General features: G+C 37.2%; 1 protein-coding gene across 4 annotated transcripts in view; it reads right to left on the bottom strand.

The window, feature by feature from the left end:
• The window catches only part of LOC129703893 (poly [ADP-ribose] polymerase tankyrase-2-like), a 70,352-nt gene that overhangs the window by 30,266 nt on the left and 24,204 nt on the right, over positions 1-15,882 (bottom strand). For all 4 annotated transcript variants that reach the window (XM_055646583.1, XM_055646582.1, XM_055646584.1 and 1 more), the window contains 7 exons: positions 14,699-14,794; positions 14,275-14,311; positions 12,510-12,585; positions 6,091-6,185; positions 3,916-3,982; positions 2,773-2,959; positions 1,929-2,050 (listed from right to left, as the gene is read on the bottom strand). In XM_055646583.1, coding sequence (XP_055502558.1) covers positions 1,929-2,050; positions 2,773-2,959; positions 3,916-3,982; positions 6,091-6,185; positions 12,510-12,585; positions 14,275-14,311; positions 14,699-14,794 — 680 coding nt within the window. The remainder of the gene's footprint in view (positions 1-1,928; positions 2,051-2,772; positions 2,960-3,915; positions 3,983-6,090; positions 6,186-12,509; positions 12,586-14,274; positions 14,312-14,698; positions 14,795-15,882) is intronic.

The raw sequence follows: 15,882 nt of genomic DNA, 5'->3' as shown, positions 1-15,882 counted from the left end.
ATTAATATATATGGTAAACAGTTGCGGCCCCAGCACCGATCCTTGCGGCACTCCACTCGCCACTGCCTGCCATTCTGAAAAGGACCCATTCACTCCTACTCTTTGCTTCCTGTCTGCCAACCAATTTTCTATCCATGTCAACACCCTATCCCCAATACCATGTGCTCTAATTTTAGTCACCAGTCTCCCGTGCGAGACCTTGTCTAAGGCTTTCTGAAAGTATAGATACACTACATCCACTGGCTCCCCTTCATCCATTTTACTTGTCACATCCTCAAAGAATTCCAGAAGATTAGTTAAGCATGATTTCCCTTTCATAAATCCATGTTGACTTGGACTAATCCTATTCCTGCTATCCAAATGCCCCATTATTACTCTTTAATAATTGACTCCAGCATCTTTCCCACCACTGAAGTCAGGCTAACTGGTCTGTAATTCCCCATTTTCTCTCTCGCTCCTTTCTTGAAAAGTAGGATAACATTAGCTATCCTCCAATCCACAGGAACTGATCCTGAATCTATTGAACATTGAAAAATGATCAATAATGCGTCCACTATTTCTAGAGCCACCTCCCTGAGGACCCTGGGATGCAGACCATCATGCCCAGGGGATTTATCATCCTTCAGTCCCATTAGCCTACCCAATACTATTTCTCGCCTAATGAAAATTTATTTCAGTTCCTCTGCCCCCTTAGATCTTCTGTCCTCCAGTACATCTGGGAGATTGCTTGTGTCTTCCTTAGTGATCACAGATCCAAAGTACCTGTTCAAATCTTCTGCCAATTCCTCGCTACCCATAATAATTTCACCCGTGTCTGCCTTCAAGGGACCCACATTTGACTTTGGTGCTACTCTTTTTCCCGTAACATATCTAAAGAAGCTTTTACTGTCCTTCTTTATATTCCTGGCCAGCTTCCCTTCGTACTTCATCTTTTCAGCCCGTATTGCCTGTTTTGTTTCCTTCCGTTGTCCTATGAAAGTTTCCCAATCCTCTGGCTTCCGGCTACTCTTTGCTGTGTTATACATCTTTTCTTTTAGTTTTATTCTATCCCTAACTTCTCTTGTCAGCCACGGTTGCCTCCTACTCCCCTTAGAATCTTTCTTCCTTTTTGGAATGAAATGATCCTACGTCTCCCGGATTATGCCCAGAAATTCCTGCCATTGTTGTTCCACCGTCATTCCTGCTAGGATCACTTTCCAGTCTACCTTGGCCAGCTCCTCTCTCATGCCTTCATATTCCCCTTTGTTCAACTGCATCACTGACACTTCTGCTTTAACCTTCTCCTCCTCAAATTGCAGACTAAAACTAATCATATTATGATCACTACCTCCAAGCGGTTCCTTTACCTCGAGTTCTCTTATCAAATCTGGTTCATTAGACAACACTTAATCCAGAATTGCCTTTTCTCTGGTTGGCTCCTACAAGCTGCTCTAAGAATCCATCACGGAGGCACTCTACAAACCTTCTTTCTTGGGGTCCTGAACCAACCTGATTTTCCCTGTCTACCTGCATATTGAAATCCCCCATCATCACAGTGGCATTACCTTTGTTACATGCCAGTTTTAACTCCTGCTGCAACTTACACACAACATCCGGGCTACTATTTGGGGGTCTGTAGATAACACCAATTAGTGTCTTCTTGCCTTTACAATTCCTCAACTCAATCCACAGTGACTCTACCTCATCAGTCCCTATGTCTTCCTTCGCAAGGTACTGAATTCCATCCCTCACCAGCAGAGCTACTGAGTTAATTTGAGTTCCTCCTTAGTCACAATAATGTTTTTGTATATTTTTGTATTCTGTATATTTTTATATAATATTGTATAATATTGGTTGAATCCAAAATACGTTATGATTTCATTTTAACTGAAATAAATAAATTAGGGCAGAGGAAACCAGAGAACCAGTATACAGATTTCAATTCTCACCAGTGCAGTTTCATGAGTTTGGAGTTGCTTGAAATTCACGTTCTCCAAGGAAAGATGTTTTTTCACACAGGCAACATCTGCTTCTTTTGCAGCCTGCAGCAATGAATGCCCTTTGAACTCATCTAGAAGTGTGAACACAAATTGATATGTACAAATATTAAGATTAAATCACATAATATTCCTGAAATCCCATGTTTCAAAACTGTATTCTTGCTATTCAGATAGAAAGAATAAATTAAAGGCCAGTTATTTCAATATCAATAGCACAATAAAATGCACTGCTATTTTAACACTGGTAACATGCTAGCAGGACACTGATCAGATCATAGCATGTTTATATATGAATGAATGAATTATATCTTTTATTTCGAAAGGTTAAAATTTAAAAAAAGAAAAGATGAGAATGAATAAATAAAAGGAAAATTATATATATACACATGTGTATATATATAATTTTCCTTTTATTTACACATACACACATATATACACACAAATATACAGATATATACACACATATATATACACACATATACATAAATACATACACATACATATACGTATATACATACATATACACATTTGATTTATCAGATTTAAAACTTTCTACTTTGTTTCCGATGGTTGCAAAATACCAAACAGCTCAAGAGAAACCAGTGGATCAAGTAAACATTATAGAAACCTAACAAATGTGTATACAGAAATTAGGTATTATACAGTCGATGAGAAAAGGGACTGGACAATCTTACCATGAAGGCAACATATAAAATATATTAGAAAATATGCTCATTTTTGCAGAGGACTAATACTCCCGAGCATTTCAGTACAAATGAAAAAAATAACTTACAAGCTAAGCGTTCTTTTAGTTGGGGTGTAGGAGCTAAATCAATGGCACTCTTAGAATGACAGTTCAGCAACGTTGGATCAGCACCGTAGCTCAGCAGCAGGGAACATACTTCTACTCTGTTCTTGGAGGCAGCTTCGTGCAAAGGAGTAAACTGCCAGAGGTCCATGGCATTCACATAGGCACCATGCTGCAAAGTTATAACATTCAAAAATAAGGCAAATTAAATGTAATAAATGGTTAAAGAATACATCAATTGTTCTGGTTTCAATTGAACTGTTCCAATTTCAAAACAGTCCCAGATCTCATGATGAGAGGACGATGCGGCAGTGGTGGTAGAGGAGTTGTGGTGAAGTGGACAAAGCAATGGCTGACAGGAAGAAGCGCAGCTGGTGAGAGGGAGGGAGCCCCACGTGCCGTCGATGGTGGCGGCCTGAAGAAAGCATTATCAACCGGGGCTACAACGCGAGCCGCAACAGCCACGTCAACTGGTTAGCTGCTGAAGAAGGGCTCGCTGGTGCACACCTGCAGCATCGACATATAGTTGTAGGTGAAATTACACAAAGTGTTAGAGTAACGTAGCAGACTGAATCAGACTAAAGAAGGATTCAGAAACAAAACGTCAACTATTCACGTTCTCAAGAGATGCTGCCTAACCTGTTGAGTTACTCCAGCACTTTGTGTCCTTTTGTGTATTATCCAGCATCTGCTGGTTTGTTTCTACCTAGTGTTAAGGCAATTCCCATGCGCAAATTCTGTCTTACATAAGGGTTAACGGAACGCAACCCTTACGCAAGTCGTGGGGGAGGCAAGATCTGCAATTGAACCCCCAGCTGGATGCATATTCATCATTATAGAAGAAGAAAAGCAGAATAAGGTGTTGCATCTTTTTAAATTTGGTACTTTGATTAATGATTTACACTATAAAAATATACACTTTAAAAAAAAAATGAAGACCATTCAATCTGAAGCTGTCAAGATTTATAGTTAAAAACTAAAATTGAGTTTAAGTTTCAAGCTGATACTGAACTCAGCTTCAGCAACTTTGGAAGTTTCATTCTGTCATATTTTCCTAAATCACAAAAATATCCACATGGTATTCACATTCTGAGTGTCAAATATTAAATATTCACTTTAAATACTAACCTTAATTAAAAGCTCTGTAACTTCATAATGACCATAGGAACAAGCATTGTGAAGAGGTACTAAATCTCTAAAAATAAAGGAAAAAAATGTTTTACATTTGAATGTGAAATATTAAAACCAGGTTTAAACTGCAATGTACAATTGCATGGGATTTATGAGATGTCTGGATAGGCATATGCAGAGAATGGAAGGATATGAATTATGTGCATCATGTTTGCAGACATTGTGGGCCAAAGGTCCTGTTCTCATGTTGTACTGTACAAGACCTCAGGATTTATTTGCAATTTGGCTTCTTTGTCTGAATGAAACAAAATGCAACTCTTCCCTCTCGGTAATGTGGCACTTCTGGTCTGAGAGCAATCCCATTTACCTTTTCCTTATTCTACAGAAATGGAACATTTTTTACATGCCTACCAACCTCCTCCTGATTCCTTCAAAACCTCACATACACTGGTGGACAATTGTACAGAAGCTATGTGAGCTAGCATAGAGCCAATGGACTGAAATTACTTCCTTCTATGCCTTCATGATAGCAGTAACATGATCTGTCCGAGTCAGCATGGATTTACAAAGGGGAAATCATGCTTGACTAATCTTCCGGAATTTTTTGAGGATGTCACTAGAAAAATGGGCAAGGGAGAGCCAGTTGATGTAGTGTACCTGGACTTTCAGAAAACCTTTGATAAGGCCCACATAGGGAATTAGTGGGCAAAATTAGAGCACATGGTATTGGGGGTAGGGTACTGACATGGATAATCTTGATTTGTGGAAAGACAGGAAACAACCTTTAGAGAATAAGGGGTCCCCTTTAGAAATTTGACTATGTGGAGTCCCCGTCCCTAGCTCGGTGTCTGGCCTTTTTCTATTTCAGGTATACATTAACTGAAGGGATTCCACAAGTTAACATCCTTTCTTGTTGTTTTATCACAAAGCTGGGTGGCAACCTCTTTAACTGTGAGGAGGATAATGATAATGCTTCCTATGACTTGGACAAGTAGGTGAATGTCCTTCCTCAAGTTTAATGTGGACAAACCTGTGAGGTTATCCACTGTGGTGGCCAGTACAACTGCAGATTATCTGAATGGTGCTCCTATACTGAAACTCCTCATGTACAACAAGATCTAGATGCCATTCTTCATCACTGTCACTGAAGGTAAGCATGCAGGTACAGCTGGCAGTTAAGAAAGCTAATGGCATGTTGGCCTTCATAACATGAGGAGTTGAGTATAGGAGCAAAGAGGTCCTTCTGCAGTTGTACCTGGCGAGACCACACCTGGAGTATTGTGTGCAGGTTTGGTCTCCAAATTTGAGGAAGGACATTCTTGCTATTGAGGGAGTGCAGCATAGGAAGTTATAGGTTACACCGGACAAATTTAAAGAGGTGCTTACGGTGTATGTGATAAAACAACTTAGAAAGGAAGTTAACACTTATGGAATAGAAACAATTTATTGACCTGAAACGGAAAAAGGCCAAGACAGAGGAGCTAGGGAACGGGGATGTTAGCATAGTCAAATTTGAAGGTTATCATAAATTCTAAAAGGTTGGGCTGGATTTTCCACAAATCAAGATTATAAATGATAGGTGGAGTGTGTCCTAGCTTGTCAAAATTTGCTCAAAATAGGCTTCCCGACAGTGCTACAGACAGAAGCAATAAAGTAGAGGTTAATACATTGAGCAGAAAATTGTGATGCAGGTAAAAGTGAAATTATGTCCACTTGAAATACAAATATGTTTTTTTTTTAAATTATGAACCAAAGACTTGCGTGCGAGGAAGGGGGGTAGTGATGAAAATGATCAATGCCCATACATTTCATCAACAGAATAAATAAAAAATAAAAAATAAATTAAAAAAAAGGCTAACAAGATGTTGTCATTTTAGCTAGAAGACCAGATCCCACGCAAGGTGTTATAGTTAAAACAAAACACTGGTTAGATTATATATGGATTAGTTTAGTTTAAAGATACAGTGTGTCAGCCAACCGAGTCTGCACTGACCAACAATCACCCATTCACACAAGGGGAACATTTACAAAGCCAACAAGCAGGCAATGTGCAGGTGTGACCGAATGGGTTTAGCATGATGTTGACAGACATCTCTCGCTGCTATAGTTTCTCCCATCATACCCAATCCTCCCCTTCCCATCTGCCTGCACCGTGTACATCAAAATTATTACCCTTTATCCTTAGCATGAACATCTGCACCATGTTGAAGTAACAGCTGTACGATGTTAACACGGTTATATCCTGCTGCTAAATGCAGTGGTGTGGACTGGAGAGAGAAAGAAAAAAGTCTTTAGTCTTGAATAGCTACATTCCTACAGGTTTCCCAGCCATGTGCAAAGTGTAATATAATTTGATTCAAGCCTCTTAGACTGCATTAAAATCTTAGGGAACAATGAAATACACAAAAAGGTTATTCCTGGGTAATTAATTGGTTCAAATTTTACAGTCGACTTTGTCCGCAAGTCCAAAAATACACAAAAATCGTCTGATGGTAATCATATCTCATTATTGTAATGAATGGTAGCAAAAGCACAAATGACTGATAAGAATGAACAACGGATTGACAAGTGGAGAGAGGAAATTAGTTCTGCATTAGTATAAACGAATGAATGAACATATGCATACACAGACTTTTGAATATCATAATATTCCTGGAGCTCATCTGTACAGGAGTCTAAGTCTGGCATTCGCAACCCAGGAACAGCCTGCATCCACATTCTGTTAATTATTGCAGAAATATAGTTTTGAGTTATGTTGAGTTGCCTTTTCCCAACAGACCGTTTCCTGCACTTTTCCCATTTTCACACTAACCTTTTACGGCGATGAATCATCTCCAGGCAGAGCAAGTTACAAGCAATGGAAATGTCTGGCAGCAGATCCCGAGCCCCTATACCCAAATTCTCTGATGGCTTTTGGACAGCACACCAGTCAAAGACCCTAGTTTTTTTTGTTTTTTTTAATGCCTTTTGAGAATGGTATTGGAGATATTTGGTCGGGAACCTTACTCATGCCAGCCATAGCTTGCATAAAAGCTGAGGGACCAGATTTAAACTGCATCTGGCCCTTAAAATCAGGAACTCAGTGGTGTATTGCAGGAGCACGTGTGTTCACCTTCCCCAGTATCCAACCTCCAGCCCAGCTCACACTTCTGTATTTCATGACCAGAAGGAATAAATAAGCTGTCTGCATACATATTCAGAACTGCTGGCTGAAGATCTGTACATCCATCATAGTTGGACTACTGGACATATTCAGTGATCCAACAAATATGCAATGCATCTTAGTAACAACACCTGCAAATCTGTCAGTGCATGCAGAATCAGATTTGGATATTGTTGCATGCAACAATCCACAAAAGATTATTTTGTGGCATGCTGCAGCTTAAGTTCTTGCAAATATTCCACATTCAAGCTGAGTATAACTTCAATTCTGATATAAATAGTATAGGGAAATGCTGGTCAGGTATGAAACATGATGTGGACTCTTATACATGGGCGAGACCAAACGCAGATTGGATAATCGTTTCACAGAACACCTTTGCTCAGCCCGCCTGAACAACATAATCGCCCGGTTGCTGGACACATTAATTCTCCTTCCCATTTTTACACAGACCTTTCTGTCCTCAGTCTCCTCCATTGCAAACACAAATTGGTGGAACAGCATCTCATATTACGCTTGGGCTTTCTCTCACTTCAGGTAACCCCGGCATTTCTTCTCTCTCTATCCCTCCCCCACCCAATTTGCACTAGCTTTTCGTTTTCACCATACAAACCAAAGATCCAATAGCAGAGCAAGATAGGCCACTCCTTCTAAATGCAATGGGCTGACGTGTAGTACGCAACGGAGCAGAACGTAGACCTTTTTTTCATTCATTTCAGTAACTCGACCCGCAGTGTAATCAACGTTGCGGGGGAACAATTTGTGTTAATAAATTATAATTCTGAAAATGAGAAGATTTTTACCAAAGAACTTTTATTTTTACGAGGATGTTTCCGTAACCGGCTTCCGTCTCCGCACTAGTATCTTTGCTCCTCTATGGGATCTTTGGTGCGGAGACGGAAGCCGGTTACGGAAATGCGGCCAAAACTTTACCCAAGAATCTGCCCATGACCGTATTATCTCTTTTTCGTCGAGAGATCTTTTTTTTTTAATATAAATATTTTTATTAGAAGCAATGTACAATAATATAAAACATGAATAGCATAATACATTTCATGTACAACTTCTTGTTTGTAATTTAGTAGTAAATTAAAAAGAGTAACAGTAGCAAGAAAAAGAGAGAAAGAGATATTGAATAAAGTAGTGATATTGATAGTTCGTGGAAAAGTGGACTAGGAACTATGGGGTTGAAAAAAGAGCCCATAAAGCCCGAGAGAAAACATAGAGAGATGAAACAAGATTTAAAAAAGGGATAGAGAACAATTAAAAGGGATATACCTGCTTCGTGTCTTTACACACCCCTCACCCGGTTCTGAAACAGTTAATTTCTAAGGTTGTGTTGCACCATATGCTTGTAATAAGTCGATAAAGGGAGACCAAATCTTTAAGAGTTGGTCTGATTTGCCTGATAGAACGAATCTCTTATCCTCGAGCTGTAACATTTCAGTCATATTTGAAATCCATACTTTGAGCGGTGGTGTGGGTGCATTTTTCAAGAATTTAAGTATAAATTTCTTTCCCGTTATTAAGCCATAATTAAGGAGACATTTTTGGAACAAAGTCAGCTTATAGCCATCTTCCGTTGATCTGAAAATAATCAATTCTGTATTGGGGTTCAATTTATTTTAAATAATTTTGTGAAAATTCCAAAGATTTCATTCCAAAATTTATGAAGTTTTATGCAAGAGACAAAAGAGTGTACTATAGTAGCATCTTGAGATAAGCATTTATCACAGATAGGGGAAACATTTGGAAACATTTTATTCAGTTTAGTTTTAGAGTAATATAATCTATGTACATTTTTTAATTGAATTAAGTTATGTACATATGGTAAGTATTTTTCCCATTTGTCTTTCGAAATTTTTATAGATAATTCTTGTTCCCAATCCCTTCTAATTGTCTCTGTCGATGGTATTTCTATACTTAGAATGATGATGTTATACACATATGATATTAAATTAATTGCTTCCGTCTTTCTGTTCATTCCTTCATCTAATAGATCTGAAGTTAAGGTTTGATATTCTTGTGTGTGTTTTTTCAAGTAATCTCGGATTTGAAGGTATTTAAAATATTGATTACTTTTCAGGTTGTATTAAACACCAATTAATTGTAATTGTTGAAATGACAAAAGATTTCCCATTTCATACATGTCTCCAATCGTTTTAATTCCAATTCTTTCCCCATGGGTTTTTATCAATAATAGATGGATAAACGACGGATTATTAACTATTGGTGAAAGAAGCGATAAATTTCTTAATTTGACAGTTAATTTTATTTGGTTCCAAATTCGTATTGTACTATGAATAATTGGATTTTTCTTGTATATTGTATTATTCCGTTTTATCGGGGAGAGAAGGATCGCTCCTATGTTAAAAGGAGAACATCTCCATTGTTATCCAGTCTACTTGTTGGGCAGACTTGTCCAACCAGTGAATTACATTTTTGATATTCACTACCAAATAATAGTACAAAAAATTGGGGAGTGTCAGTCCACTGAATTCTTTAGGTTTGCACAGGTGTCTTCTTTGAATTCTATGTAATTTATAGTCCCATATAAAATTTGTGATATCAGAGTCGAGTTTTTAAAAGATTTTTTTAGGTAAGTATATTGGTATTGATTGAAATAAATACAAGATTTGTGGTAGAAAGATCATTTTTATAGCATTTATTCTGCCTATTAAAGACATCGGAAGTGTTTTCCAAAATTTAATCAACAATCAATTAATTTAGTTAGTAAAGGCATATAGTTTGTGTTAAATAACGATTTATATTTTCTGGTAATTTGAATACCCAGATATTTAAATTTTTCTGTTGCAATTCTAATGGGGAATTTTAAAAGGTGAGTCGGCTCTTGGGGTTTTATCGTCATAATTTCGCTTTTATTCCAATTTATTCTATATCCTGAAAAATAACCAAATTCCTCTATCAAATTTAATATGTTTGGTATGCTGATTTGCGTTTTTTTTTAAAATAAATGTATTTATTAGAAGTAAAGTACATTACATTAATATAAGCCAAATATAACATTACACTTCTTGTACCACTTCATTTTTAAGCTTTAAAAAGAGAAAAAAAAGTAAAGAAAGTGTCGTGATTGTGTGAAAAAGTGATCAAGAAAAAAGACCCATTACGCGAAGAGTTAGAGAAAAAGGTTAAGAAATAGGCCGTAGTAAAGAAAAAAGAGAAAAAGAAACAAAAGCTCTATTAAGAAGACAGAGCAGAAAGGGATACACCAACCGTATTTTTCATCCCCCCTTACCAGATCCTGAACCATTTATTTTCAGAGTACTGTTGCACCTTATACTTGTAGTAAGTCGATAAATGCAGACCACGTCTTTTGGTAGTGGTCTGATTTGCCTGCAAGAAGGAGTCTCATATCTTCCAGGTGTAACGTTTCGAACATATTTGAAATCCACATATTTATTGTTGGTATAGGGGCGTTTTTCCAGAATTTAAGTATACATTTTTTCCCCGTTATTAACCCGTAATTAAATAGATTCTTTTGAAACAGTTAGTTCAGGGCTGCCTTCCATTGTTCCAAAAATAATCAATTTGCGGTTTTGTAATGTATAATAATATGTCATCTGCATATAATGATATTTTATTGTTTGAGTGTTTGGTATTATAACCATGAATATTCGGATGCGTTCTTATACTTTCTGCTAAGGGCTCTATCACAAGGGCAAATAGCAGGGGCGATAGTGCACATCCCAGTCTATTGCCACTGGATAGTTGAAATTTTGAAGATAATATATTCTTGGTCAGTATTCTAGCAGTCGTCATATAATAATTTTACCCATGAGATAAAGTTCTCTCCCAATTGAAATTTTTGCAATACTTTGAAGAGGTAATCCCATTTCACTTGGTCAAATGCTTTTTCTGCATCCAATGAAATAATTGATAAGTCTTCTTCTTCAATTTTATGCGAAAGCATTATATTAAGCAAACGTCTCAAATTATTAAATGAATATCTCTTGGGTATAAACCCCGTTTAATATGCATTTATTAATTTACTAACATATTTACCCAATCTCCTCGCTAGGGTCTTTGCTAATATTTTCTGATCAGTATTTAACAGTGCGATGGCTCTATACGAGCCAGGGTCTTCTAGATCTATCTTGCTTGCTATAGGATCTTTGCTACAAAATGTTTATCTTACATCAACCGACTCCAACTGGTCCAGAACGCAGCCGCCCGACTCATCACCCACACCAAATCCTGGCATCACATCACTCCAGTCCTCAAACAACTTCACTGGCTTCCCATCTCACACCAGATCACCGACAATATCCTGGTCCTCACCTACAAAGCCCTCCACCATCCGCCCCCCCCCATATCTCACTGACCTCCTCTCCCCCTACCAACCCTCACGGTCCCTCAGACCCACATCAGCCGGTCTCCTCTCCATCCACAAGTCCAACCTCTGCAGTTTTGGGGACAGAGCCTTCTCCAGGGCAGCTCCCAGGCTCTCACGGTCCCTCAGATCCACATCAGCCGGTCTCCTCGCCATCCACAAATCCAACCTCCGCAGTTTTGGGACAGAGCCTTCTCCAGGGCAGCTCCCAGGCTCTGGAACTCCCTCCCCCAACTGATCCACAATTCCATCTTCCAGTCCCGCCTCAAGACCCATCTCTTCACCTCTGCCTATCCTTAGCCCCACGTCCCCCTCCCTTTTCATCTGTGCTTGAATTGCCTCATATTGTGTATTGAATTGAATTCGGTCTTTAATTTGTGTACTAGTCATGTCTCTACTATTTATTTCATTCCGCTGACATGTTTTTCCTCTACTTGCTAAATATTTGTAAGGTGTCCTTGAGACTCTTGAAAGGCGCCCATAAATAAAATTTATTATTATTATTGTTACCTTTTTGCATATCTTTCATTCATTGTTCTTTATCTCTCTACATCACCGTCTGTATCTCTCGTTTCCCTTATCCCTAACCAGTCTGAAGGGTATCGATCCGAAGGGACACCCATTCCTTCTCCCCAGAGATGCTGCCTGTCCCGCTGAGTTACTCCAGCTTTTTGTGTTTATCTTCGGTTTAAACCAGCATCAGCACTTTCTTCTTACATAACTTTAAATGCCTAATGTTCCTTCTAAAAAGGTTCTGCATTGGATTCACTTGTCTCCCTCTCACACATGTACTTTGCTGCAATCAAATGGCATTATATCGACTCATACCCGTACAAATTACATTATAGCTACTAATATCCTTCCAAAAAAAGGGGCTGGCATAATTTCCCGTCTTCCATTTAAAACAAGATGGGCACTGCTTAACAGACACCTTTCTGTCCCAAAACTTATCACTTAACACAGTCTCTTTACCTATAGTGATCAATTTCACAAAAACATTTCACTATCAAAGGCTCATTAAGAAATAAACATTCAAGAACTTAACGTACATTTGGTTCACAGTAATAATATGTTTACCTTTCGGCCATCACTAGCATGGCAGTTTACATTCAATGGTGTAAGTAGGGACATCAACTTTTCTTCATTTCCATTCCTATAAACAAATTTTAAAATTGCACAATTCACTATGCGGCGCAAGTGAATGGAATTTAGTAAAACCACAAGTTTTATAATTATAGATTTGGAAATTATAACTAGTTTACTTTCATTTAACTGCCCTGAAATATCGATTATTTGTATTTCAGTGCCTAGAATTTGTCAGCTTGTTTGGACTCCTGCATCCTGTACATTGTTTTATTCTAGTGAAAACAAAGACCTTACAATTAACAGAAATATGCAATTTAAAACATTCCCTTGTTCATCCATGTTGTGGTGCTACAATGACACCTTGTGGTAAAATAAAACATAGCATCACTATTGGAAAGTAATGTTTTTCATGCAAACAGAAATCAAGGTGTTGCTCTAATTAAAATGTATACATAGCAAAATAATGTTTTTATATTGTAAAAGGTATATCAGATTCATACTTTTAGATTTACGAGAACCTGACATAGATTAAAATTTATTGAACAAGTTAAAGTTATTAAAACAGTTACTAATCATTACTTTTAATTGTAGAAATATTGATGAAAGACCAAAATATACAGAAGAAAAAGCATTTAAAATATGTTAAAATAGTGTCATGACTAGATGTTTAACATCATCTAAAAGCATAATCAACTATAATTTTATGGCAGCACTGGGGTGGGAGATTCACGTGGTCCCTGTTTCGACGAATGCAATCAACCTGGCTTGCACAATCAAATAGAACAAGTTGTCCTACAACTGTAGGCTGTTCACGCCATACGCACGAAGAAGCTGGAAGCACTGAGGATTTTGCCTAAACAGACCTTTTGCTAAAATATTTCTTTAGAAACAATGCCCACAAGTTGTTTCATATTTGCCTCATTTAGGTGGTCAGCAAACAAGATTTCGGGATGCCCTCCAGCATAGGATAATGCATAATTGATTTACCACAAAATTGGACATATCATCCAACATATTTTATTGAACAGGTTTTATAATAATTACAGCTAATTACTATGCCACATACCCCACAGAACTTTCCCCCTATAATCCACTAACTTATTTAAATTACATAATTCAATTACAATATGCACTGGCCTGCAATCACAAGAAATATTAATTTAACTGTCCACTCCTTGCTTTCTTTTATATATTATCCTATTCTGTAACATTTACAGTATTTACTTAGTCTAGTTGAAGTTGTGCTCTTAAAAGGCGCTAATTCCAAAGTAAAAATACTATCTTACAATTACAGTTATGCATATGTCTGACTAATTTCACTAATTCACCTATACAATTCAATTGCACTTTTGTTGTTCATGAAGGTAATGTAATTCACTGGTTAATTGCTGCAAACTTGAAACTTCTCACATATTAAGGTTATTACATTTTGTGTATCTATGGTTGCATGTATGATGTCATGCTTTGTGAGGTAGAATACAAATTGCATTTAAACAGATGACTATTCTGGAAGGCTTCCAGTCGCTCAATCAATGCATCACTTTCAATTTAAGAGCAGCACAGTCGCACTGCATCTTTCCTACAATTATTCCAAACCTTTGTGGCATGGTCCAGAATTGGGCAAATACTCGAAATCCAATCTAATCATAGTCGAATATACATTTGACACTTCCTTTCCAAGAACATAGGGAATGAAAAACAAACCAAAATCTGGCCTATTCTCAAAATTAAGAAATAGAAAGCAATATGTCCATACCTTGCAGTCTCTAGTAGTTCATCTTTTTTGTATTCACCTGTAAAAATTAGTGTAACCCGGTAAATGTTTTAAGATCCAATTCAAATCATGAAAACTTGCAATATCTAATATTTCTCCATGTTTCTACATATCCCAGATCAACTGAAACAGGTAGCAGTCCATTTCACATTTACCGTTCCAAATAGCATTGCAAAAATAAATGTGATCTGCATATTGCCCTTTTATTTTCTATTTCAATATCTATGATGCAGGCTGGACCCTACTAAAGTTAGACTTCAAATACCCACCAGAAGACATGCAAGAGCAACTTACCAAAAGAATGACCACATAATTTCACTTAGCATACTGGAATACTTCATCTTTTCCCCCCACTTCGGTTCACATTCTGCAACGAATCGATGAAATAGATCTAAAATTAACTGACCTGTCAATAGTGTTTTAGCAGATGAGTCTGCTAGATCTAATGCAGTTCTTCCATCGGTATTACGGATATGAAGATTAGCACCATTTTGGAGTAAAACTGTAATAAAATCATGAAAATTGGACACATGTTAAGTAGAAAATTTATTGCACAGTAATAAGCTACATCATTTTAAAAATAAAAAGGGGCTGATACAGCATTTCAAAGTTTATTGCAAATGCCCCCGACAACAAAGGCATGCAGGAAATATTTTGATAGGTGGTTTTCAATGTTGACCCTGGTGATGGTATTGCAGATGTGCTCAGTGTCTCAGGAATAAACCTGTACTATGTTAGTACAAAGCATCACACGTGAAAATAAATAATATTGGCCTCTTCAGATTTCAAATCTGTATTTGTAGGTCTGACTCCATTTCTCTATTTTTTGGAAAATACTCTTTTCTAATGCTCTGACCATTTCTCCAGGAATTTTTAATTAGCAGATAAAGCTACTTATTTTAACCAGTTCAGATCAGACTGTCAATACATTTATATTACCGTCATGATAAAACAAACATTTCCTACGTCCAAAGCTGAAATCCACCAAAGCACCAATTAATACATCGGCATTACACCAAGTATAGATGCAAATATAATTTAAAATTTAGAGCCTTACCTTAATTACTATTTTCCAATACATCTGATGGTACTGATTCAAACTTAGAAGCTAATGTATATCGATAACCTCAACTGAAAAATGTTTCAACTTTTAACCGCCCTCTTTTTCTGCTTACTCAAGATTATTTCAGGCAATCAGTTTACAATTTTTACCATCAAATTAATAATCTCCAGTTTTGGTTGGGAATTTATGGACACACTCCTCCTGGATTCAGTACACAAACAGTATAGGTTTGGCATTGAGACAACATACATCACAGTATAACCATGGGTGTTAAGGTCTATTCACTGAGGAATAAAACATGCAAAAAGCTGTGCATATCTCTTATGCCTGCAAACACACACAGCTAAAGGCAACTGTGAGATGGGCATTATCAAATTATATGTCAGAACTGAAATACATAAATAGACAGCTGCTCCTCAAAATAAACTAATGTTTTACTCATTTCATATTGCCACAGGATTACATCAGGTTCAAAACAGCAATGAAAAATCCACCCAGATATTAAAATCATGGAATAGTTGTTGAAA

Source organism: Leucoraja erinacea, chromosome 15, assembly GCF_028641065.1.
Source record: "Leucoraja erinacea ecotype New England chromosome 15, Leri_hhj_1, whole genome shotgun sequence".
NCBI classification, from domain to species: Eukaryota; Metazoa; Chordata; class Chondrichthyes; order Rajiformes; family Rajidae; genus Leucoraja; species Leucoraja erinaceus.
Note: the sequence above shows the minus strand (reverse complement) of the source record. Positions and strands in the feature narration are given on the sequence as shown.